Source organism: Phodopus roborovskii, unplaced genomic scaffold, assembly GCF_943737965.1.
Source record: "Phodopus roborovskii unplaced genomic scaffold, PHOROB, whole genome shotgun sequence".
Taxonomy (NCBI): domain Eukaryota; kingdom Metazoa; phylum Chordata; class Mammalia; order Rodentia; family Cricetidae; genus Phodopus; species Phodopus roborovskii.
The window spans coordinates 17,076,429-17,103,774 of record NW_026126469.1 but is presented as its reverse complement, the minus strand read 5'-3'; the positions used below and the strand labels follow the sequence as shown (position 1 = coordinate 17,103,774).

Here is a 27,346-nt window from a genome sequence, read left to right as displayed (position 1 = left end):
ATAGTCTGCATACCCACCCCTCTCTGATAATGGGGGGGGGGGAGGTCAGAGCACATTAGACTGCAGCTGGTTCTCTTTCCATTATGCGGGTTCCAGAAACTGAACTCAGGTCATCAGGTTTAGTAGCAAGTGCCTTTATTTACTGATTCATCTTGTGTGTCCCACTTCATTCTCTTATCTAAAACATCTCACAATAGTTAGGATTGTAAGACCAGCAAAGATTGAAGAAAATGTAACTTCTCTAGACAAAGAGAAGTTAGGTGGGTATGGTGGCACATGCCTGCAATTTCAGGACTTAGGAAGTGGAGGCAAAAGGATGTCCCCCACTGGACATTACAGAGAGAGCAGGCCAACCAGGGCTTTAGTGAGACCTTGCTACCAAAAATAATAATGATTATTATGATAAAATCATGATGATTAAATGCTAATGCTAATGGCTGTAGGGACAGACAATGTGGATGATGAGCTTGGAGAGTTTGAGCAAAGGCATAAAAACTACCAAGGGGGGGGGGGGAGGAAGGGAAGGACCAAATGGAATTTCTAGGGAAAAATATCAGAGATTTTTTTGGAAAGACTTAGAGTATAATAAAATTAGCTAAAGGAACATAAGTCAAAACAAGTTTCCAAAGTGAAACTTAAAGACAGGGAAAAGATGACTGTGAGGAAAGACAGAGCATATAACATCAGTTGTGGAACAGTACTATACAGTCTAACGAAGACACAGTACTCTGAAGAGATATTGACAGAAAACTTCCAAAACTGATACGGGAGATGTAAGACGGATAACAGGTAACAGTACTTGTTGCACATACCCAATAATCTAAAAAGTGCTGAAAGAGAACAAAATGTTGACAAGTCCTATATTCAGTGAAATTATGAGAAATGGAGGTGAATGAAATATAGTTAAGAAATCATTATTAAAGAAAAAGTTAAAAAAAAAAGAGGAACATTGTAGGGTAAATAAAAAGCAAAGATGAGACTGGAATCTACAAGAATCTACTGCAATCTACTAATAATAACTGTGTTCCATCTGGGGTTGTAGCTAAACGGTGGAGCAGATGTGTAGATGTGAGGACCTAGGTTCAGCCCAAGCACCACAAATAATGGTAATTGTCACACAACAATAAACACTGTTATATACAGAAAAAGCTTGGTAAAAAATAACAACAACAAAAAAGACTGAACTCTACTATTCGTATCAGAAATATACTTTTCAGTTATTTTAGAAATACATTTTTAATAATTAACAAGTCACAGTAAAGAAAATAAAAACATTAAATATTGTGTCCTACCGATATAATACGATCTCCTTTTCTGAGCTCTCCACTGAGGTCAGCGGGTCCTCCAGCAAGGATGAAGGAAATAAATATCCCTTCTCCATCTTCACCTCCCACAATGTTGAATCCAAGTCCTGTTGAGCCACGATGAAGAACAACTTTTCTAGGTTCCCTAAAAATTAAGAAGAAGTAAATGCCATAGAAATTTTATGTAGAACTTGAACACTCTACCCAGAAGAGCATCCTACTTGTGACTCCTATGAGGGGAGGAGGTCCTACTATGGAAACCTGGCTGAACCTCAACTATCTGGCCTCAAATTCATAGCAATCCTACCCAGAATCCTGAGTATGGGGATTGTAGGCATATGTCACTATTATCAAACAACACACAGCTAAATGGAGAAAACAAACAAACAAACAAACAAAAGATCCAAATGCCATATAGAAGGTTTTTCTAAATCATAAGGGAAAGAGAAAGAAAAGGGGGAATAATTTAATTTTATATAAAGAAACAACAACAATAACAACAAAAACAAAACAAAACAAAACAAAACACCCACACCTTTGATCCCAGCACTAGGGAGGCAGAGGCAGGTGGATCTCTGTGAGTTTGAGGCCAGCCTGGTCTAAAGAGCAAGTTCCAGGATAGGCTCCAAAGCTACACAGAGGAACCCTGACTTGGAAAACCAACAAAACAAAAACTCCCACAACAAGAACAACAAAATTGAAAGTAAGAAATAATTCATGTGGATCTGGGAAGAGTTGGGAGGTAGTACATTTGATCAAAACACATTTTATGAATATTCAAAGAATAAAAATAGTACTAAAGGTAATATAAAAGTAATAAATGTCAAAAATTTATGAACACTATTGCCTGAGAAGTCATCATAGCCATTATTTCTTAGATATACAAAGCAGTTATCTTTTTTGCTTGGAGAAATAGAGCCCTTCTTTCAGTTGCAAAAATATACACCATTTAACAAGTCAGTATAAACCATTCCCTTTTGCTAAGGAGAGGAATAGACCCCTTTCTAGCCTCTGACAAATGAGAAGAAAATGTTTTGTCATTTTCCACAGAAAAAGACCTTAACAAGACAGAACATATTCCTACCCTCCATTCTCATATCACCCATCTGGCCATCAAATGAACATAATGAAATCTCCTTATGGGTTTGGATGTATTGCAATGATGGAAGTGAAATCAGAAGCTTCATAGGCATTATTGGTTACCCTGTCAACCTGGAAAATGCCCATCACCAAACTTTTTAGATGAAACAATTAAGCACCTAACAACCTGGCATGACTGTATGCACCAGTAGTTCTAGTTGCTTGGGAGGCCAAAGCATGAGAATTACTTAGGACCGTGATCTGAGACCACCCAGGTATCATAGGCAAAGTCCATCTCCAAACAAGAGCAGCCTTCCTGGATTTTATTATCCAAAATACAAAAGGTTTTTTTTTTTTTTTTTTTTTTTTGGTATTCTGTTAAAGGTGTGCATCATCACACCCAGCCCTGTTTATTACTTTATAAAATGAATTTTAAGATGGATGTGTGTCTACCTTTTTCTACATCAAAATTCTCTGGAATTTATCTCACCATTGACAATTTTCACAACTTTGGGTAGACTTATGTGAAAATCATCCACAGCTGTCTTACTGTAAGATCAGGAAAGCACCAGCAGCAGATCCTTTAAAATTTGATGAAATATAGAGTTCTACTTGACAGATATTACTTTCAAAAAGAATATAGTATATTTGGCAGGCCTTTAAATTTTTAAATATATTTTCTAAAATGTAAAACAATGGTTATAATAGCTGCAAGAGCTAAATATTTAAGATGAATTTTAAGAATTATATGACATAATGTGATCAATCTTATGTGCTGGTCTACTTAAAACTTGAAGTAGTACTTTCTACATATATGTAGGTGGCCAGTATTATCCAATTTTGCTAATTCGTTTATGGTGTTTATAAAATTATCTTTTCTCATCAAAAGGAAAATTAAATGTTTAGGAACAACATGTGATGGAGGATGTCCTGTATGCTGTGAATATGTTTCTCTTATTGGTTGATGCATAAAGCTGTTTTGGTCAATGGACAAGCAGAATGTAACCAGGCAGGAAGTACAGACAGGGCTACCAGTTTAGGAGGAGACTGGGAAGAGAGACCTGGAGAGTCATTGGAGAGACGCCATTTAGCTGCAGATGCCAAAGCATTATATGTAAGCCACAACCTCATGGCAATACATAGTTTAATAGAAGTGGATTAATAATTAAGAGACAGCTAGCCAATAAGAAGACTGAGCCATCAGCCAAAGAGTTTATAATTAATATAAGCCATAGTGTGTTTCTTTGGTACTACATGGCTGCTGTACCAGATGGGACAGAAACTCTCTCTTCATATGTGTGTGTGTGTGTGTGTGTGTGTGTGTGTGTGTGTGTGTGTGTGTGTATATATATATATATATATATATATATATGAAAGAAAACATGGGTAATAAAGTTCACGATGGTAGTAACCTGGGAACCCTGAAGGAGAGAAAGGGTAAGACAAGGGTCGGACATGGTTTCATCACGGTAGGTAGTGGATTCAGGATGCAGGGCAACACATGTGTGAACTGTAAATTCATAGAATAATTGTTTTAAAGTTTTAACAGTTACTTCTGGAGGAAAATACATTCTAAATGTAAACATAATCCATGAAAAGGAGCCTAATAGGAGCTATCATTAGAACAATGTAAATTAATCCACAAGATACTTCTGAGACTCTCTTAAGTGACTGGCAGTGATTATATTTTGATGGCTGCTCACAAAGCTAACACACAAACATGTTACATATGGTCTTGGAAATCCACCTATATCTATTTCCTAAGTAACTAGCTCACAACAATCACGTGAATGTCAGTGTTTATAACAGAATTATTTATAGTAACCAAAAGCTGGAAATTATGTAAGTAACCACTAATGGATGAATAAACTGTGGTTTGAAAGTGTGAAGAAGCATGGGTGCTCTCTATTTCTCTCTCCCTCCCCCCTCTGTCTCTCTAACTCTCTCTCTCTTATCTTCTATGTATGCGAAAAGAAAGGTACATACACAGGACTATTACTTAGAGAGATGAATGAAGATTTGATATACACTAACTCATGAGTGAACCTTGAAAACTGCTGTGAAATGTCAGTTACAAAAGAAGACATATTGTTTGGTTCCGCTTACAAGAATTATCTAGATGAATCAGATTCTTAAGACTGAAAGTAGACTCAAGTTATAGAGCTAGAAGTAGTGTGGATTTCTCTGATGATAAAAAAGGTTTTGGAAGGCTAGGACAGGATTTCCCACTGGCCTAGACTTGCCAAATGGATGAAACCGATGGGCTAAACAGTTTTAGGGACCTGCAGGTTTCTGCTTCCCCAGTGCTGGGATTGTAAGCGTGCCACCAACCTGGCTTTTTAAAATGTAGGTTTGGGGTGTGTGTGTCAAACTTAGGTCTTCCAACTAAACCATTTTCCAGCCCTATCTGTAAATTTAACTAGTGTAAAATTTATGTCATGTTAATATCTGAATAAAACCAATTAACAATATTTGTTTATTGTCTCTCATTCCCTGTCCCTCAGACAGGGTCTCACTATGTATTTCTGGCTGTTCTTAAACTCATACGTAGAACAGATTAGCTTCAGACTCACAGAGACCTACCTGCTTCTGCCTTCCAAGTGCTGGCTTTAAATGTGTGTGCCATTTATGCCCAGATCTGAATAAAGAACTATTAAAGACTGAGCGTTATAGTAATTAAGTATATGCTGAGATATTTCTGAAGGGGAGTTGAGAATGAGGCTTTGGCTCAAACTGTGGAGGGCTTCCTGTGTTTGGGCACAGATTTTTGTACTTTCTATTTGGGTAAGGAGCATAATTGTTAAATGGGACTGATATAATGCATACCATTGTAAGTAACCAACCATCTGACTTTAATATTAGTATGCAAATTGGTAGGTCTGTTGTGTTAAACATCTAACAAATACTCTAGATATGAGATATACAGAGAGTACGGGGGCTGGTAGAAAAATGTAAATACAACTTATCCTTTAGTTGGCAAAATATGTAAAGATATTAAAGCCATATTAACCATCTACTTTCCTCCTAGAAATAGGCATTATTAGAAAATAGCAAAAACAGGGATAAGTTGAGAAGTAATTAATTTTAAAAAACAAGAATTCCTTTTTTGTACTAATTTTCATTACTAGCCCAACTAATAAACATTATTTTGCTTTCAACACTGCTAACTCAGAAACAAAACAAATGCTTCTGTACTAGAGACATCACTGTTTCTTTTCTTTTTAAAGACTTACTTATTACTTTCATTTTATATGTATGAATGCTTGCTCAAATGTATGCACGAACATCACAGGTATGCTTGGTGCTTACAGAGGCCAGAGGAGGGCAACAGATCTCTTAGAACTAGAGTGACAGGTGATTGTGAGCCACGAAGTGGGTGGGTACTGGGGACTGAACCTAGATCCTTTTTAAAGAGAAGCAATCACGTTAAGCTGAGCTCAGTTTCTTAATCTATAAGTACCAACCCTACATTGAGGTCACAATGAATCTGGGCATGATGAAAAATTTGGCCAAAGCAAAAGGTTTTTGAATGTACAATCAAAAACGAATTCAAAGTTACTGAGTAAAGAACCCTCAGGTGTTTCTGGGAGCTGCCTCCCTTGTTGCCCCATAGGACAGTACTGCAGCCTTGTCTGGACATCTCACATGTTCATTCCTCACTGTGCATGCCACCCACCAACACATGATGCTTGAAAAAGCCTCATCTAAGAGATGAAACTGCTGTGCATCTGAAACAAAGCTCTTACAGAACTCTGCTCTTACACAACCTCAATGCTTTAATTACAGAAACACTTTTTAATATTTTCTAACCATTCTTCTTTAGCATATAAATATCAAAGTAGTATATCTTTAAATTGTATAGTAGACTATTTGATTTAAAAAAATTGGTATTTGAATTGATAACCCGAGTTTCATAAAAACAAATAATTAAGCAAACAAACCATTAATTGAATCTGTCTTAGGATCAGGATAGAATATCCAACAATTCCTGAAAGGACCCTAGTCATACTTCTATTATGTACTGCATTTTTATGTAACATGGTGTTCTCAGAAAACAAATGTTGACCAATGGTGAAAAACATTGAAGATACTCCACAGCTTACAATATAAAACATTTAGCCAAGATTTAAATTTTTATTTTTAATCAAGTTTTAAAAATTACATTTTACTTATTTATTATGTGTGTGTTGGGGTATACATTAGTGGAAGTCAGAGGACAACTTGTAGGAATTGGTTCTCTCCTTCCACCATGTTGGCTCCAGAAACTGAACTCAGGTTGCCAGGGTTGGTGGCATCTACCATTACCTAAGCCATCTTGCTGGCACCAAAACTTAATTCTTTATATTATAATAAACAGGTACATTCATCTTATTAGTATGAAAATTAGGTCTTCAATTATTTTATTATAAGACTTACTCTTTTTTTTCCAAAATAAATTATTTTTTAAAAATGCCTGACTTATATATCTATTTTATATACCTATATATCTGGAAATCATGTAAAATTTCTCCAGAGAAAGGGGCTGTAAAGAGTTCAGGACTAAGTCTAGTGTTTGTCTATCAAGAGAAGTCACAATTCAAACACATGAAGGTTCAAAGCCAACAATTATTACAATGAAGAAAGTAATAGTAATAAAAACATCAACAGACATTACTAAGGACATACATAATGTTAAACACCACAGTAAATATAAACCTGTAAAAGTTACAAAGCAAACTATATACAGTGTCTCATTACTACCGTGAATAATGTGAAAAGGAGCTAAATATATATTTTTTTAAAGATTTACTTATTTATTATAGATACAGTGCTCTGCCTACATGTATGCCTTTGGGCCAGAAGAGGCTCATTGTGAGCCACCATGTGGTTGCTGGGAATTAAACTCAGGACCTCTGGAAGAGCAGCTGGTGCTCTTAACCGCTGAGCCATCTCTCCTGCCTGAGCTAAAATACTTCTATCTCATCAGAATCCTATGAAACTTCTTAGACATAAACTTTAGTGCAGGTACTACTGTTAGATGAAAGCAAATTTTTGGAGTCAGAGTACCAACAATATATATCAAGCAATAAAAGCATCACCTGATTTCTCAACACAAATGCTGACTGTAATATTCTATGATATGTATAAAAAAATATACAAAGTTACCTTAATGGACAGATCAGCATAGTCTTAGTTTAGCTTTATCTAAGCCAATCTCTTCCTTAAAACAAAACAAAACACAACAGAAACAGATTCTTGATTTGTTACCCAAATGAATTCAGAACTTCCTATGTAATTTAGCCTTGAACCCGAACTCATGGTCTTCCTGTGTCAGCCTAGAGTCAAAGCTAGAACACTAGGTGTGTACTAGCATACCAAATTATTGAAGTGAAGTCTTAATGAAACTTACCTTGCCTTCAGAGGGTAAAAAGCAGTATTTTAGAAAGGAGCAGAAATACTTAACTTATTAGCCCTAAAAAGTATGGCTGTCTTTTGTGGCTAATCAAAATGCTACTTAATAGTTGGCTTTATGTACGAAGATAAATATTAAGTATCTTACCTAGTAATCTCATCATCGCCAAGCACTGCTTTAGAAATGGGAGAGTATCTGGCTGGTGATGCTGGTGTCTGGCCCAAGTAGGAAGATGGGCTAACATGGTTATCAACAGGCTGGGAAGAAGCTTCAAAATAAAACGAGAAAATAGGTAAAAAATGAAAGATGCCACTTAGTAACTCGATATGAACTTTAGAGTTAAAGTAGAATTCTTTTTGCTAGTTTGTGTAACAGAATTTAGTAGAGAACATCTGTTAAGAACAATTCATAAGCTCAGTTTTCAGGTCAAAACTGGTTTTAACATTCAGATCAATGAAGCTAATTTATTTCACTTTCACTCTTTTGAGAAAATACAACTACAAAGGAGTTTTATGTAAGCTGACTTGCAACATTAAATCAACCAAAGGTTAAAAAACTGTCAAAGAAAGACAGGACTGAAATAGTACTAGTAAAATATTATTTTCAATTTTATGTGGATGGGTGCTTAGGTGCATGCATCTTTGTGCACTATGTGCATGTCTGCTGTCCAAAGGTTAGAAGAGGAATCAGATCTGCTCGGACTGAAGTTACAGGCTTTGAGCTGCCAGTGCTCTTAAGCACTGAGTTATCTCTCCAGCTCCTTTAATTTTGTTAAGAAGTCATCTGTAGACTTAAACAAACAAAAAAACCAAAAAAACCCCAGAGACTCAAATTTATTGTGAATGCAGACAAAATAGTTAAGAAAAGCCTTATACCAGGTTCATAACTGTCACCCCAACCTGTAACTATTTTTAATTATGGCCACAAAGAGTGGAAATCTGGTGAAAAGCAAAAAAAAAAAAAAAAAAAAAAAAAAAATTATTTATTGTTTCATTTTTATAACAGTATCATACACACATAATCATTCAAGAAAAACTGTAGCACAGAATTATACTGCAACTCCTGACCACACTTTACAAAAACCCAGGTGATGGGGGATGTCCTTCTGCATGCTGTGAATATGTTTCTCGTATTGGTTGGTGAATAAAGCCGTTTTGGCCAATGAGTCAGGATTTAGCCAGGTGGGAAATCCAAACATGGATAGAGAAAGGTAGTAGGTAGAGTTGAGGAGATGCCATGTAGGTACCAAGGAAGCAAGAAGTCCAGACATCACCGGTAGGTTAGGACCATGTGGTGATACACAGACTAATAGAAATGGGTTAATAATTAAGGCAGAGCTAGCCAATAAGAAGCCTGAGCCATCGGCCACACAATTTATAATTAATATAAGCCTCTGTGTGTTTAATTGGAACTAAAGGGTTGAGTGACCAGGCAGGACAGAAACATTAGTCAACAACTAGGCAAGAAACATTTTAGTTCTCGTTTACAAAGACACCATCCTTGAATTATCTGAATCATTGCCAAAACACATAGAAAACAATAAAGCATTTTAAAACTAGCCACAATGTCATAACATTTTTATTATTAACCATTAGCTTTCCCTTCACTGTACTACCAAGCATTTTCTACAAGTGAAGAACCACAGAGAGCATACAAGTGCAGAGGTCATTAGTTCAAGCAACAACTAGTGGCTGTCAGGTGACTCTAAATAAAGAAATGAAGGGATCTGAATGAAAGACAACAGGAAATGACTGAATTGTATGGTATGAGAAATTGCATACTTACTAAAAAGGAAGCAGCATCTATATATGTCTCTATACCATATAAAAAGTTGAGTGTATGATGTCTCCTGGCAATATAACCTGTAGGAAGTGAAGTCCTACCAGGTTGAGAGGAGCCAACCTGGAGTCTGCCTGGCACTGTTGAAGTCCTAATTGCATCTAGCCAATGAGGGGTATCAATGTATTGGAACTCCTGGATGCTGGGAGGGTATATAAGGTTCCCCCCTGCTGCTGAGTAAATGAGTCTGCTGTTTCCTTTTCATCTGACAACTGTGGTCTGTGTCGTTGACTCACCACTTCCCCCGAGGGAGCTGTTAGGACCCAGCAACAATAATCCAGAGATCTAGTGTGTCTACTGGTATTATAGGTGTACAGAGCCTAACAGCAACCATTATTTAAAAACTAGTTCCTACGATAATCTTTTATATTTGCATCAAAGTACTTATTACCAATGTCCAAAGTCCTTTCTGGGAGATATACATGTTTATTGATTTTTGACCCTCAAGTTTCTTTGCTATTATTATCGTGTTTGTATGAAGCAAAAAATCCAAATTTACAATAACAACTGAAAAAGAAAAAAATATTAAAATAAAAAATGTAACTTTTCCCTGCTTGATTCATTCAGTGAACACTATTTGAGCCTTTTATCTCACATATCATTCTCTCAGACAGTAAGAACTAATCATTTATGTTCTGATCAATCAATTAACCCCCAAAAAGATCAGGTAAAACATCGATATTTCTTATATCTGAAATGTTACATAACAAGATCCCACAGAGAAACAATGGAACAAAAGGACCCAATTACTGCCATGAAATATCAAACCAGTGACCCAAGATCTCTGAGGTTTGGACAAAAAGAATCAGAAGAACTTGATGTGGAATGGAGAAGAGTCTAGGGCCAGACACTGAGTGTCACAGAAGAGTGCGAGCTGGAATGAGAAGGCAGGCAGGCAACGCTGCTATGATGGTGAGCTCTGTCATTACTAACCTGGTTACTGTATTTTGGTTACTTTTTTTTTTTTTTTTTGAGACACAATTTCTCAGTGTAGCCCTGGCTATCCTAGAACTCAATCTGTAGACTGGGTCTGCCTCTGCACCCCAAGTGCTGGGATTAAAGGTGTGCATTACCAAATCAGAAGTATTGATTATGCCTTCCTGATTCCTAAGATTCATGAACAACTTCCATAACACCATCATTTTTTATTTTCTTCAGTATTCTTGCCAAAAGATTTTTTTCTGTCTGGTAAATCAACTGTTTGCTAACTTTGACATCTGTTCACTTTTCTAGGAAACCCCTTCCCCCTAGTCTTTGACAATTACCTCCTAAATCACATGGGATCTATTCTCTTTCCTGCAGAGATAATGAATGATGCAAATACAGACAGTCTCATGTTCACTGAATTCAGAACTAAAATCTTCCCAACAAAAAAATTCCAAGTTGATACAGATGAATTCATTGATAAATTACAGATCAATACAATTTATCATGATAACAATATAAAGAAGAAAAATAACCTCTGCAAATAAAACATTCATTTTAAAAACTCAAAAAAACAAACTTCATAAAACAGGAATAAAAATTAGTTTTCTTAATCTGAAAAGGGGAAATCTAAAGAAGACCTGGTAAGAAGCTGTTTTCCTATATTGAGATTGTGACAGTGATATGGACTGTCTTTTTAAAATTTAATTATTTTGTGTGTATGGGTGCCTTGCCAGCACGTGTGTGCCTGGTGCCTGCAGAAATCAGAAGAAGGTGTCAGGTACCCTGGAACTGGAGTTACAGATGGTTGTGAGCCTGTAGTAGGTGCTGGGAAATGAACCTGGGTCCTTTACAAAAGCAGCCAGTGAGCTTAATTGCTGAGCCATCTGTTCAGCCTCTGTCATTTCTTAACACTGACCTGGAGGTTATATCAGTTATTACACAAAGGAAACAAATGTTTTGAGAACAGGGAAAGCAAACAAACAAAACAAAAAAACCCAAACCAAAAACAAAACCTGAATTTTATATACAAATCACATAGTTAAATACACAGACTTTTACAAAATTATCTAAGGTACTTTAAATGAACTTAGAAATACTGATTATCTAGAGAGGTCAGCATGTTTTTACATATTAGTGAAAACTAGAAATCTTTAAAAAGTAGTATCACTTATAATAGACTGGGTATCAAGGTTATCAATATCTTGGTCTACATGTAACAAAAGCAATTATATTATCTACTCTACTATAAAATACTGATCAAAATAAAATTAAAAGTATCTATGTAATTAAGACAAAGACATCATACTTATGGATTAGGTGAAAGAGTCAATTTTCAATTCTTGCAAAAGTGTACTGTAGTTTTCTATTCTTTTCTTTTTTGGTTGTTTCAGCCAGGCTCACTCTAAAGCCAGGCTAGCTAGCCCTGAACTTGAAATCTTCCTGCCTCAACCTTCCAAGTGCTGAGATTACAGGTGAGAAAACAAGCTTGGTTTTAGTTACGTGTGTGTGTGTGTGTGTGTGTGTGTGTGTGTGCGCGCGAGCGCGCTCACGCGATTGCATGCGTGCGCAGAGGCCAGGAGTTGACACTGGGTTTCTTCCTCTATTTCCCCCACCTCAGGGTTTAGGCTCACTAAACCTGGAGCTGGCCATTAGACTGGACTCACTGCTTTCCCCACACAGAGGTTACAGACACAGGTGTCTACTCCTGGCTCTTGCTGCTGCTGAACTCAGATCCTCATGCTTGAATAATTAGCACTTTCCCACTAGCCATCTCCATAGCTTCAACATTGACACTTTCATTCTAAAAAAAAAAAAAAAAAAATTCAAAGAACTTCAAAGACTCAAAAAAATCTTGAAACATAAAGTTGAAAGACAAACAGAAATCAACACGTTGCCAAGAGGATTGATAAATGTCAACAAAGAGTCTAGAATGAGAACGATACATATATTCCCTTAATATATAATAAAATCACCAACACAACTCAGTGGTAAGAATCATAATCCAAGAGGCAGAGAGATCTCTGTGAGTCCTAGGTCAGCCAGGGTTACATAAGCTGTGGAATATTATCTTAACCGGGCAAAGATGTGTTATATTTGATTGTGCTGTAGAATATTACTTTAACTGTGTAAAGGTATGGTACTTCTGTTTATGCTGTTTAATGATGTAAGGATGTGTGGTTAATTATTTAAAAATGTACCTAAGGTACTGATTGGTCTAATAAAGAGCTGATAGACAGGGAAAGGACAGGCAGGGCTAGTAAGGAGAAAAAAGGGATGGGAGAAGGAGGAGGAAGAGGAGAATAAGGGAGACACCAGGGGCAGATGACAGACAGACAAGAGAAGCAGTGAAAGCAAGATATACAGAAGAAAGGTAAAAAGCCCCAAGGCAAAAGGTAGATAAAGAGAAACAGGTTAATTTAAGTCAAAAGAGCTAGCCAGAAATGTGCCTAAACTAGGCTGAATATTCAAAACTAGTAAGTCTCTGTGTTATGATTTGGGGAGCTGGTTGGTGGCCCTAAAAGGAAAAACCTGGTACATATATATTGAAAGCTTGTTTCAAAAAAAGGGGCTGTATATATTGTGTCTCCTTTGTGCTAATATCTATGCTTCAAGGATAACATAACTTGCCTTGCATTAGAAAACTGCATCTAATCAGGAATTCTAGATGTTTCATACAATACCAAATAAAAAATAAATTACTTTGAGATTTATAAATTTAGATTCATTCACCACTGACAAACTTTGAAAGTTCTTTTCTCAGGAAGCCAATGGAAATTAATTCCTGTCCTCTTAGTAGAATGATGAGGGTAAGTGTTTTAGTTTTTTTGTTTCAAATTTTATAACTGGGTCTTATTTACTATAAAACAGTAAAAAGGTATAAATGATACTTTTAAACTGAAAGAAGGAAGTAATAATATTAACTTTAGGTAAAAATCAGTGAATACTACTTTATAAATATTTTTATCCTGATATGTCTAGACCATTCTTTTTTGTAAAAACTCAGTATGCAAAAGTATGAAACATTTTAAAACATTTTAAAAATGTTTCTGCTCCTAACATTACCTTTTGTTTTCCTAAGTTGCCAAGATATTATTACAAACATCGCTGGATACGGTGACTCATAATTGTAATCTCAGCATTTGGGAAGATTGATGTGCATTGGAGGCCATTCCTAGGTTACAATGTAAGATGCTGTCCCTTAAAACATACCCATAAACAACACTAGTATATTGTTTAGCCATAAAGGCTTCTCAGGGGCCTAGAAAGAGCTCAGTCAGTAAAGTACTTGTTACACCAGTCTTAGGATCTGAGTTTGAACTTAGAGGCAAGCAGATCCCTGGACTCATTGGGTGGCCAATGGAGCCTAACTGGTGAGTCTCAGATCCAAGGAGAAAATCCTGTTTCAAAGCAAGGTGGGTGGCTCCTGAGGAGTGACAGGCAAGGCTGACATCTGGCCTACACATGCACATAGACAAACATACACGTTGAGAAATAAATACTCACACATACACACAAAAAAGGGTATCTCAGGGATGCTATGTTTGTAATCATGAAAATTTTAAAAAATATCTGGTTATGCACATTTCAGATAATTAACTGGTAATCAATTATTTTATTTCTTAATATTCTTTTGGGATTAAGAAAATTATAAGCAATTAAAAATAATACATGCTTTGTGTTTGTTTAGCAGTTTAAAACTGTCTTTGCATTTGACAATAAGAACCAAAATTTGTTCAGTGTGCTTTTGTCAGCTAGTAATGACAAGCAGTAAATAGCTTAAAAGTATTCATGAAGTATTGTACATGCATTTAGGTAAGCAGGATTTGTAGTCTAGGGCCTTGATGCTGAGTTTTTACATACCTCACTAGAAATAGAGAACAGAAAAAGCAAGCATTGACATATTTCCCTCATCACTTGGATGTGCATGGCCTGAGTCTGACTGCCTTTTTCTTACATGTCTTACATGCCATCACATAACCAGAGTCCCCACTGCTGCCTTTGCTCAGACAAATTTAGACAGCAATGTTCCTACAAGTTTGATTTGGTAATTATACGATACTTCATCTAGAGATGGCACTTCTCATGGTGGGTGGTGTCACTGGAACCCTTACTGGGGAAGAAGATGGAGAGGTTTAAGTGGGGTAAAGACAAAGACTTGGTTTAGTTCCTGTTTGTTATGGGTTATCAAATTTCTATCCTTAGTTATCCTAATAGGAAAAAAATGGATACATGTAATTTTTTGTGTCATGTTCAAAGCTTTCAAAATGACCAGAAATAGGTCATTTTGCCTCATCTGTTGCCAAAGTAGCTGATTCCGAGTTAAGGAAATTTCAACACAGGCTGACAATATTCTTTTTTAATTTTAGATTATAAGCTTAATAGCAGGAAATTATATCAATAATTGTGTGGCAACCATTTCTGTATAGCTTTGGTGCTTAAAAAAGATGTTCATAATTATTCAAAAAGAATCATAATCTGTTTAATAAATGGTGCTGGATCACTGGGATATCTGTTTGAAAGAAATTACCTATAAAAACTAAGTCAAAACTCATCAGGCTTAGTTAGATGTTACAGATGAAACTAAAACTTTTGAGTTCCCTCATATGACTGTAGGATGGAAAATGATTTCAATGAGTCTGAAAGAATGAATCATGAAAAAAAAAAAATTGCTCTAGGGATGGTGTGAGCAGCAGCTGTCACAGTGAGGACGGCAGTGCTAAGGCGCTTACAAGGTCTCAAGTTTGACACACAAGAAGAAACAGATGTCACAAGAAATGCTGCCTATGCCTATCCTGGCTTATGAAGATTGTGTGCATGTGGTAGATGGGGTACTTCAGGAACTCAACTGTATACAGTGGCAGTAATTACATGGTCATCAGCATATAACATTCCAGGAGACAAAAACAGAACTAAAGAAATTCAGCATACACTGAACACTTCACATGATGGTGTAGCCTGTGGACCAGGGGCTGTGTACTTCAGCTGCTGATGTGATGATTATTTACTTGAGATCTTCAAGATAAAATGGATGCAAGGTTTTAGAGGGCCAGACAGACTTCATGAATAATTTGGTGCTCTATCCCAAAAAAGCTATGCAATTGCAAGTGTAAGTGATGACCACACCTGCAGGCAGGGTCTGCTGTTGGAAGGAAAGAAAAGCAGAGAGGCCATTTTCTTCATTCTCCCTATGAGCAGGGCATACCCAAGATGTTGTGACGTTATGGCTGTGAAGAATGAAACCATCTGGGTTTATGACCGAGGCCCCAAAGGCTATCTTGTCTTTTCAGTCAAACAGACTGGTGTTTAAGGCATACCTTTAAATTGGTGCTGTTACTTGCAACAGACCAGCCCTGTTCACAGGGAGCAAGCACACTTACTTAGGCAGTCTGCATTTAGTGAAAACTTGTTTGCAGCCACTGGTTATCCTGGAAAAGTGATAGCTCAGTTTCAAATACATCACTGAGGGCAAGCTCAGCCTATCCTCACTGATTCTGTGGCTGTTGGAGCTAGTCTGTATGATTTTAGTAGATATTTTGACTAATTTCTTATTTTAATACAAAATACAACATAAACCCTAGATATAGCTCAGTTGTCTCCTCTGTTAAAGACTCAAAAAATTTTCAATTAATTGGATCAAAAAATAATATTTTATTAAAAAATAAGAAATGAGAGAGGAAAAGTAAAACAAACTAAGCGAAGATACTTGCAATTTCCTGAATTCATAACACTTCAAATCAGTAAGAAAGACAATACTAACTGGAAAATGAAAGGGCTGGGGAGATTGCTTAGTCAATAAAGTGCTTGCCATACAAATCGGAGCACCTGAGTTCAGATCCCCACCACACAGATAAGAAAAGCTGGATGTAGGTCTGCAACCAAAGCATTAGGGGGCAGGAAGAACAGAGAAAGAAGTGAATCCGTCAAGCTCATTGGCTTGCTAGCTTAGATGAACCTTTTGAGTTCCAGATTCCGTGAGAGACCCTCAAAAGACAGGGCGGAGAATGACAGGAGACACTTGGAATTGACCCCTAGCCTCACCTGTACACCTACATGAACACATGCACGAACACAAAAACATGTAGAATTTAATTTAACGGCATAAAAGATATTAGTCTAAGCAATAATCACACGAAGGTTTTGAACATTGTTAATCACCCAGAAAATCTTTTGCCTTTTCTTATTACCAGGAGTAAGGATCAGTATGAAAACGATTAATGTATAACTTAATACATATCCATTATTATCTATCAGTAAAAAATGATTCCAAGAGTTGAAGATGCAAACACCCAGACCCAGACTAAGCTGGGCAGTGGTGGTGCACAACTTTAGTCCCAGCACTCAGAATGCAGAGACAGGTGGATCTCTGTGAGTTTGAGGTCAGCCTGGTATACTGAGCAAGTTTCAGTCAGGACAGGCTCCAAAGCTACAGAGAAACCCTGCTTCAAAAAAACAAAACAAAACAAAACAAAACAAGACACCAAAACACCCAGACTATAAAGTGTTTCACATACTTTCTTTGCTAATTTATCTATGGCCATACCACCCTAAACTCATCAGGTCTCTTCAAATTCTTTGTAAATTGTTTAGCATTATCAACCAAAGACTATACATATGTACACAAACCAGCCCTGTAACACAGCAATGTAAACTGCAATGTAAACTGGGCATGGTGACACATACATGTCATCAGAACCAAAGAGGCCGAGGCAGGAAGAGTCTGAGGCCAGCCTGGGTTATATAGCACAACTCTGTCTAAAACAAACAATGATGGCTTAAAAAAAAAAAAAAAAAGGTGAAAATAATGAAAAATGACCCAGAGTAGAACAGAAAATCTGCTGTATGTCTGTATAATAAAATCCTATACAGCACTAAAACAACCAGAAGCATCCACACACCGTTAAGGCAAACAAAATCAGCAGCTTACAGAAGTACAAACAGAAATCTAAGAATAAGGAGTAGACCTAAAATATCTAAATATAAAAGAGTAACAAATACACACACACACAGACACTTGTCTCTTTAAAAGAACAAGAAGATTAAATGCCATCTTTCCACTCTTGACTAAAGGAGCCCCAGGCTTGCCTGGTACTTTTTCCTATTCATTTTCTCACTGATAATTCTTTCTTCAACTCCTTTATTTTACACCTACTCCTTAATCTACCAGAAGAGATTTTTCTTATCACTGTAGTTTCAAATCTCCAGTTATGTTCTGCATTGAGGGACCAGGAAGGAAGAAGACAGTTGGTTGAAACACTGTTGGGAAGGAAGGGTTCAAAGGACTAGAAAGAAATGAGTATCACCAAGAAACTGTAAAGCCAAAGCTCAAAAACCCATTAAAAAAACAGACATAAGGAGGCAAAGAAAGAAATGAAGTCAAATTACTGAAGACCAAATGAGGTCGAACTGAGAATTTACTGAACTGATGGTTGTGAATGATTTAAAATTGTTAAAGACAATGAAGGCATTGACAATTACTGAAAAGATCTAAAGTATTAGAAGGACTTACATCCTCAGGTTGAAATGGAGGGCAGTAGAGAAAGCAAGAAATCATGACACCAGAAAGCCAGGGTTTATGTGAGTTAGTGCAGGGTTCTTTCATCTATAAGAATGGCAATGTGAATAAACATTGCAACAAAGATGATTAAGTATTCAATGAATAAAATCAGATCTGTAAGGGAGACTCAAGACGATTATAATATAGGAATTAGGCAATAAGTTGAATGTAAGATCTGACAGGGGCTTAGTTAGGAAGGCAAAAAGTACTTACAATAAATAAATTGAAATGCTTAAAAAACCCACAAAATAAATTATTCATGCTTTTTACATACTGAATAAATATAATTTGTAAGTATACCTCAAATTCATCATTGCAATTGCTTGAGATGGGGTGGTACTAAAATACAAAGCTGAGCTAGCCAAAGTGAACCACTATTTTCTCCTAATGTTCTATTAGTTCATTAAGAGACAGGAAACAAGAACAAAAAGAAGCAGCTGAATATTCCACCAAGCTTACATCACAAACAACAGTCATTATTTGTTACTATTCTTCAGGATCAGCTCTTCCATTTAAAAAATACCATGTCATTATTATAAAAGGACTAAATTCATTAAAAAAAAATTCTGTTTAATGTTTTTCTAGGCAGTAACCTAGTGATTTGTTTGATCAGAATTAGGACATCAATTATCAATTTGTGGAAGAGCTGTCCCAAATGTGCACATGGCTGTCCTAAACAGGCAGTATTCAAAATGAAACTGATGCCTGGATTAACAAGCCGGATTGTTCTTTAAGTTGTAAATAAACACATACAAAGTCCTTGTGTGAAGCTTATACACAAGATCAAGGACATACAAGAATTACAAATAAGCAGTGAGGTGTTTTCTTTGTTGAAAAAAGAGGTATACCATCTCTGTTGATTAGAAAGGCTGAACATCATTAAGAAAATAATTCATTTATACTAAAGTCAGTAGACCAGGTTGGCCTTGAACTCACAGAGATCTACCTGCTTCTGCCTTGTGAGTGCTGGGATTGAAGGCATGTGTCACTACAGTTTAGTTTAACAGATTCTTAAAAAAAAAAACTATTCGATTAAATGATTAATAGTTCTTTTAAAATATGTTCTTAAAAAAGATTTTATTTTAAATTATGTGCATATGTGTGTTTATGTACACAAGTGCAGGGGCCTGGGGAGGACATGAGAGGACACTCGGTCCCTGGACCTGGAGTTACAGGTGGTTGTGGGCCACCCGAAGGGATGCTGGGAACCAAAGTCGGAGCCTCTGTAAAATCAGTATGCTCTCTTAATTGCTGAGCCAACTTTTCAGCCCCCCCCCCTTTCTTTTGAGACAGAGCCTGTAGCAAAGATTGGCCTTAAATTATTTTTACAATCCGGATCCTCCTGTCTCTTATCTACTTAATACTGAGTTTATACAGTATTTTTATGTTTACTCTTCTTTATTACAGTATACTGGTAACATTATAGAGCATATTTATGAAAATAAGACAAATTTAGGCAACCTTAAGGTAACACACTTACAGTTAGTGATGTCGGGTGGTGCATAGCCATCATTTATGTACATACTTGTTGGCTTTGCCACTTTCAAATAAACAAAATCAGATGTGTTCTTTAAGGCAGTTACTGCTTCTTCATGAGTAACTTCTTCTAAACATACACTATTCACCTACAAGAAAATACCAAGAGTTAATATTTGAAGACATTTTCATATGCTTTCTGATTTGAGTTGAAAGTTGAAAATAGTTAGCAAGGAAAAGTGACTTAAGGAAGACAAAGTCACGTGGGAAGAGAAATGCCCATCATTGTAGGAGACCCTGAACTTGTTTACATATGTTACCCAGCCTCAGCTGGCATTTAGGAATGTAGTACTGGAGCCACAATTAAATTCTTTTAGGGAGAGACAGTAAGCTAAAAGTAAACTACGCACAAATATCAAGACATTTTGTCATTAAATGGTTTCTTAGTATCAGATATGCAACATTAAGAGCTGACAAGATATACTGAGAGATTCAATGTTCAGTAGGAAAGATGATGTTCCCAAAGTTTTAGACTTGAGCAAAGTTATCTGACTTTTATCAGTATCTTGACTAACAGTTTAAACAATTACTTTGGGATTAAGCACTAACAAAACACAGAATGCATACCTTAATGTTGGATTCTAGAGAGATCAGAGAGAACCAGTAAGATAAAGAAAAATATCAAATTGGAGAATAATTATGCTAAATACAAAAGTTGTTTATTTAGAGAATGAAGGTGTGTCATTCACCAGGTTAAGTCAATTAAAAACGAGGCTTCAAAATTGTATATCTTTAGTGTTAAAGTTTATTTGAGACAGAATAAAATGTCCTGTTGCTTTTGAAATATCAACACAGGTTACTGGCTTCCTGCCAACAATACTAGTTTTGGACAACAAGAAAAGGAAAGCATATTACACACGAAATAAAAAATAAAATTGAAACTGGATTCCATAACGATACACAAGTAACAATAACAATAAATAACAGTATTACTAGAACTAGAGACCTAAGAGAACTTGTTGCCATTTCCACCATCTAAAAAGTCTCATCTATGGAATACTATCCCTTGAGAGACCCCAGATTTGTTGATGCTTTGTTCTTGGACTTTCCAGATCCCCAAACGGCGAACATTCAATTTCTTTTACTCAGTCTGAGGTGTTTTGTTATAGCAGTCCAAACAAACCAAGATACAGTTGTTTCCTGGGCATTTTAATTTCAAGGATGGATGCCAAATCTTAATGGACTGAATGCAAAGAACTTAGAGCAGTGGGTCACTGTGGGTGCCCCAGGGTCTGTGTTGGGAGACTTAGATGTGAGGAAGGAGTCTTTGTCTCCGGGGTTTCTTGTTTTTGTGTTTTGTATTTACTACAGTTGTACAGGGCTCAAAAGAAACCTTCACTGATTTCTTACCAAGATTAGCATCAGCTGTAAATAGAATGATATCAAATTCAGAAGCTAAATAATAATTCAAGCTCTGGCTTTTAAAAATGCTAATTCACAGCACCAAATGATGATTAGGCCTTTAAAGGGAAGATCAGCACCTTTGGAGGAATGGATCTAAGATACAATCAATATTGAAACTCATAATCATGATGATGCTTGGATAGAGAGGTGATTTCCAGACGCTTGAAGAAAAATCACAATGTCAGGTATTTTAATTGTAGGAAACAAGGTCACCTAAAAGGGGACTGTGGACAGGGCATTCCTAGAAGCAATGTTTCTTCTAATCTAAACAGAAGGCCATTGCCTTCTGGAGTATGCAGAAGGTGTCTCGAAGGCTGACATTAGACCAATGAATGCAGATCAACAAGGGACAGACAAGGTAACCCTTTGCCACCTGGAAATGCCTGTGGGGCATCTCGATGGTTCCCATGTTAAATTTGGTTCAATTATTCCCTGTCACCATGGGGTAAATTCATCCCCAGAGCAATTAAAGGACCTAATGCCTATTGTCAAAATCCATGTTGCCTTGGATGATAGAAAAGCTTTAGAAGATAAAACAAAAATTTCATGAGAAATCAGAACAAGAGAGATGTCTTGATTGGAAGAGGTGATAGTTCACCAAGCAGTGTCACCATTCAATCTAAACTAACTTGTAAGACTAACAAAAGCTTTCATTTGATCAGATATAACTTGCCAAAAGGAAACCTCCCCAAAGTTAGGATTGGGGCAGGGATTTGTTTTTGTCTTTCAAGAGAATGAAGGCATCCTGCTAAGGAATCTGAAGACCACTGAACAAATGAGACATCTGAGAAGAAGGACAAATCATCCAGAAAAAATAAATGTCCCTAGAAAAAGAGTAAATTGGCCTATTGGTATATTACTTCTCCAACAAGGTAAAATTTCATACATCTTCCCAGACAAATAATACAAATGGTCTTTCTGTAGTCCCAGTTCATTAAAAAAATTAAAGCTGGCTTTGGAGTTGAAGTGTGGCTCTCTCCTTCTCTAAACCCAAGTATGCTGTTGAAGGAAAATCCAAAATCTGTCTCATATCAGAAGTGCCACCTGATATGGGGCAGAAATAAACCAAAATTAAGGGACAATTCTATTGCCACTAATCTCATAATTCTTTGACATTATTTTGACTCTTTGAAGACTATACAGTATAAATATTATCTCAAAATTTATAAGATTAATATATGTATATCAAAGTTTTGTCATGATTATTAATGGTCATATAGAGTACTAATTCTAAAAAAAAGGATTCATCCAGCTTCCTATACATGATTTAGGGTTTGAGTCTTTATTAGGTAACTAGGAATTAAATTTATGTACTCTAGATTAACATAACAAATTATGGTCCTTTAATCTCTTCAAGATCTGCTGTATATAACATTTAAAATGTTTAAGTTTTCTGCAGTGAACCATGACCACGCTTAACAGTGACTTTTGAAGCCTCCAAAAGGAGGATGGGGTCCCACAAGGAAGATTCTACTGGGATTAGGGTAAAACCATTAAGCTGACAAATACTACCCAAAGATCAGATTTGGACTACAAACTGCTCAGGACAATTTCAAGGTGGCTAGCAGAGATGGTTCAGCATCAAAGATTATTCTAGCTACAACTTGAGATAGTTCTGCATTTTCCCATTAGGCACAGACTGAACAACAAATGATATAGCTAGCTCTTCTAGGACTTAATAAATTATCCCAGTTTATTTTCAGGGTCCCCTAAAGATGCCATCATGCCCAAATAACAGGAAGTAATTTTAAGGGCATGATGCCCACATTCCCAAGAGGTGGGGTGGTTGGTTTTTGGTCATTCAATGGATTATGGATATTTGTCATTGTTTAGGGGTGTTGGTTATAAGTTGTTATTGGTAAAGGTCAGGAAAAAAAGTTGAACAAAGGAGATTAGATTCAGGGATCTCATTCTAAAAAGAAAAAGGGAAGATATAGAAATAAAATAAAAGGCTATATTATTGAATCTTTTAAACCAAAAAGGCAACTGTGAGTTTTAAATATTTACATTGGCCTAGATTTTTGTATATTGATACAAAATTGAGGTTGTTTTTGTTATACTGTATATATGTTATAAAAATGATAGGAAAGCTTTCCTGGAGTTCAGAGGGTGGAACAAGCCATGGAAGCTAGGCTGTGGTGACTATACCTTTAATCCTAGCACTTAGAAGGTGGAGACAGGATCTCAGGCCCTTTTGGGTGGAGGAAGGAAACAGGTAGGAAGCAAATGGAAGCTGCTCCAGTTCTCTATCTTTTGGTTTTTATCCCTATATCTGACTCCTGGTTTTTATTGATTATGATTAATTAAATTAATGTTTGAGGCCTTGATAGTGTAGTACCCTATTTTTTCCCTTGTTCTGTCTCCCACCATTAACATTCTCTTAGCCTATTTTGGTTAGAATTTGGCATGGCTGATGTAACCCATACTTGTGAAAATGTTAACATGTCTGACATGTTTTGCTGAGCCTGTAGTACTGTAAGAAAACAGGCTGACAAACCCATGGGAAGCAAGCCAGTAAGCAACACCCCTCCATGACCTCTGCATCATCTCCTGCCTCCAGGTTCCTGCCCTGTTTGAGTTCCTGTCCTGACTTCATTTGGTGATGAAGAGTGATATGGAAGTGTAAGCCAAATAAACCCTTTCCTCCCCAACTTGCTTTATGATCATGGTGTTTAGTTGCAACAACTACCTAAGATATATGTCTAGCTCTCTCCTCCCTTTCTTGGCTTCTTAGGATCTTAACTTTTCTTCAGGTTCCATAACACAGGATAAATTGTGATAGTCATGCAGTTAAATTTGTAGGAATGGATTTTAGCTCTAGGAAATGATATGGGTACATCACAGTAACATCATACTGAGTGAAAAAAAGTATGAGACAACTATATAATCCAATACCCTCAAAAAAGTTTCCAAAGAACAGTAAGCTAACTATTTAGACATATATATACGACTAAACATTTTTTGTATGCATGTACATGTGTGTGTACACACGTGCATGCCTGGTATTCATTGAAGTGAGAAGGTGACATCAGAGTCCTTATAATTAAAGCCACCTTGTGGCTGCTGGGAACCAAATCCAGGTCCGCTGAAAGAAGAATAAACAGTCTCAACCACTGAGTCATCTTTCCACACCCCATTTAAACAATTTATAACTAGAAAAAAATAAAAAAAGATAAAATTATTGGTGTTCTAGTTTTGGGGATGTATAATGACTTCATTGGTTTTTATTATGTTATAAATAAATGATTTAAAACAAAAGAGGATCACACACGACCACACGATAACATTGCACTATAAACTTTAGATTATGACTTAACAATTCTGTGCATTTAAAGACATCAACTCTTTAACTAGGAAAGAGGGAGGTGGAGAAAAAAGACAGAGACAGAGAGAGACAGAGAGAGACAAATCAAAAAGAGAGTTCAGCTGGTAGAAAAAAAGTCAACAATACCAAGAACGACTGTATGCCAGAATTCACTCTCTTAAATGTCTCTTACATGGTTTCAGTATGGAAATGATCAGCTGTGACAGGAAAATGTAGACATGAGAATGACTTTAGAACACTACTATACTCACTGCTAGGAGCTTATCTCCAATCTGAAGCTTGCCATCCTTGTGTGCCGCACCTCCTTCAATTATTTTGGTTACATAGATGCTATTATCACCAGGAATATGCTGATTCCCAACGCCTCCAGCAATGCTGAATCCAAGACCTGGTTGGAATGCACTTATTTAGAATCTCATCAATAAGGTGAATTATAGCCCAGGGGAAAAAGGATGACAATCAAAAGTGATCATCCCACCCCAGAGAAAAAAGTATTAAGTTATCTGCTTTTAAAATCTTGAGTGCAGGGACTGGAGAGGTGGTCAGTGGTGAAGAGCACTGACAGCGCTTACAGAGAACCATAGTTTAGTTCCCAGGACCCACATGATGGCTCACAATCATCTGTTCCTCCAGTTCTAGGGAACCCAAGCCCTCTTCTGGCCTGTGACCAACAGGTACTAACATGGTGCATAGATATTTAAGCAAGCAAAACACTTATACAGATAAAATAAATTTAAATAAAAAACCCCTTAGGTTATAAATTCCAGCAGTTATAAATTTTCCCTTTTTTTTTTTTGGATTTCTTAAAAGTCTTTTTGTAAATAGACTTGAGAATCAACAAAAACATAAGAAATGTTTTATTTTTGTTTGTATCATAATTACACTATTTATTAACACTTTAATATTTCCACAACAAAGAAATAATTGAGAGGGAATACTTTTCTGTTTGTACTAGGTAGAACACCAGGCTTTACGAATGTGGTCATTTTGTCCTTCCAATAATCTTGAACTGACAACTTTAAATAACAATTGCTGCATTTCCAAAATCCTATCTCCAATACCAAATCCTCCAGTTTCTATTTGTTGTTATCCTATTCCTCTAGCAGGTCAACTACTAGAATCACTATTTCTACTTATCCTCAATCCCATCAGTGTCTTCAGAATTCACAAATCACTTATCAGCTCTTGCTCCAGAGGTGACTGCCATGATACACACTGTACACTTTACATTTACTCTGGAGATACCAAAAAGTTAGTATAAATACTACACATGATTTCAAGAGACAAATACTTCCTTTGATAATAAGAGTTTAACAAAATGACACTGAGAACCAGATGAATCTACTCATTATGTGCGTAAGTGGAGGGCTGATGAGATGAATCAACTGGCAAGGGTGCCTGCCAAGATTGACAACCTAGGGTGACCTTTGACCTTAGGGATCCACGTGGAGGAAAGAGAGAACTAATTCCTGTCAACTGCCTGACTTCTATATGCACACCATAGCAAACTCTTCCTTCTCTACCAAATAAATAAATATAATTAAAAAAAATTAGAGATTTTGTTCCCTTCTTTTTAAAGCTATTAAGGGTAGGCAAGAGAGCCCTTCTAAAAAGGTAAGGTGCAGGGTTGGAGAGATGGCTCAAGCGGTTAAGAGCACTTGACTACTCTTCCAGAGGTCCTAAGTTCAATTCCCAGCAACCACATGTAACAAGGTCTAATGTCCTCTTCTCCTTTTGGCTGTATATGCAGGCAGAACATTGTATAAATATAAATAAGGGAAGGAGGAGAGTGACAGAAAAGACCTTTTGGTCTTCCTAAGTATGTGTTGGGCATGCACACAAACACTACATACATATAGCATCACAAAGAACTTGCTCTTAAATTTATACACATAGAACAGTAAAATGTGTGCAGTATGTGGAAATCTACATAGGACCTTTTCAAACGTTGCCACCTAGGGAGGAGTGCAGCCACTCTAACATTCTACTTGAGACAAACAGCAGTGGGAAATAACAAAAAAGTTTTATGAACCTCCTGAAATTCTAGAAAACTGTTAAGTATGACTACCTTTGAACATAAAAAAATGCTTAACTCATATTTCTTAGTAAGACTTCCTGATTTACAACATACCTTTAGGACCTTTGATGAGTTTCATTTCCATTATTTTTTCTGATGCTGGCTTCCGCCTCTTCACATACAATCGCACAATAGACCCAGCTTCCCTCAATGCCTCAACTGCTTTGCTATGGGTCACATCACGAACATCCGCTTCATTTACTCTCAGGATACAGTCATTCACTCTGAGAAAAACACAAATATTACCACAATAAGTACCAATGCTCTATTTCACCAATTTTAATTTTTGATAAAATATTATTCCAGAAAGTGTAAATAGAGAAGCTACATGTTAAATTTCTATATGTAAATTTCTCAAGAACCAGCAAAGGGAGAAAAATAAAAAATGAAATTACTTAAAAATATTAATTATTTGTATACTTCTTAAGTACAAAAATAAAAAATAGCACACACTTGGCACTGGCCACATGTTAGGCACTTCCTTAGTTTAATCCTTGTGCCAGGTATGTATGTACTTTTTTTTTTTTAACCCATTTTATACATGGAGAAAATGAGGCATGATGAATTTTAATATAGTGCTCTCAAGGTCATTAATGAGTGAGAGTGTATTTAATAATAAGAAAAATGGTCAGAGGGCTGCAGTGATGGCTCAGTGGTTAAGAGCACTAACTGCTCTTCCAGAGGTCCTGAGTTCAATTTCCAGCAACCATCCATAATGAGATCTGGTGCCCCCTTCTGGCCTGCAGGCATACACGGAGGCAGAAGGTTGTTTACATAATAAATAGATAAAACAAGAAAAGGGGAGGAGAGGGAAGGAGAGGGGAGGGGAGGGAAGGGGAGAAGGGAAAGAAAGGAAAGGAAGAAAAGGAAAGGAAAGGAAAGGAAGGGAAAGGAAGGGAAAATGGCC

General features: G+C 36.5%; 1 protein-coding gene across 20 annotated transcripts in view; it reads right to left on the bottom strand.

The window, feature by feature from the left end:
* The window catches only part of Dlg1 (discs large MAGUK scaffold protein 1), a 195,451-nt gene that overhangs the window by 48,112 nt on the left and 119,993 nt on the right, over positions 1-27,346 (bottom strand). For all 20 annotated transcript variants that reach the window (XM_051191287.1, XM_051191289.1, XM_051191290.1 and 17 more), the window contains 5 exons: positions 26,494-26,663; positions 24,614-24,750; positions 19,578-19,722; positions 7,924-8,044; positions 1,293-1,449 (listed from right to left, as the gene is read on the bottom strand). In XM_051191287.1, coding sequence (XP_051047244.1) covers positions 1,293-1,449; positions 7,924-8,044; positions 19,578-19,722; positions 24,614-24,750; positions 26,494-26,663 — 730 coding nt within the window. The remainder of the gene's footprint in view (positions 1-1,292; positions 1,450-7,923; positions 8,045-19,577; positions 19,723-24,613; positions 24,751-26,493; positions 26,664-27,346) is intronic.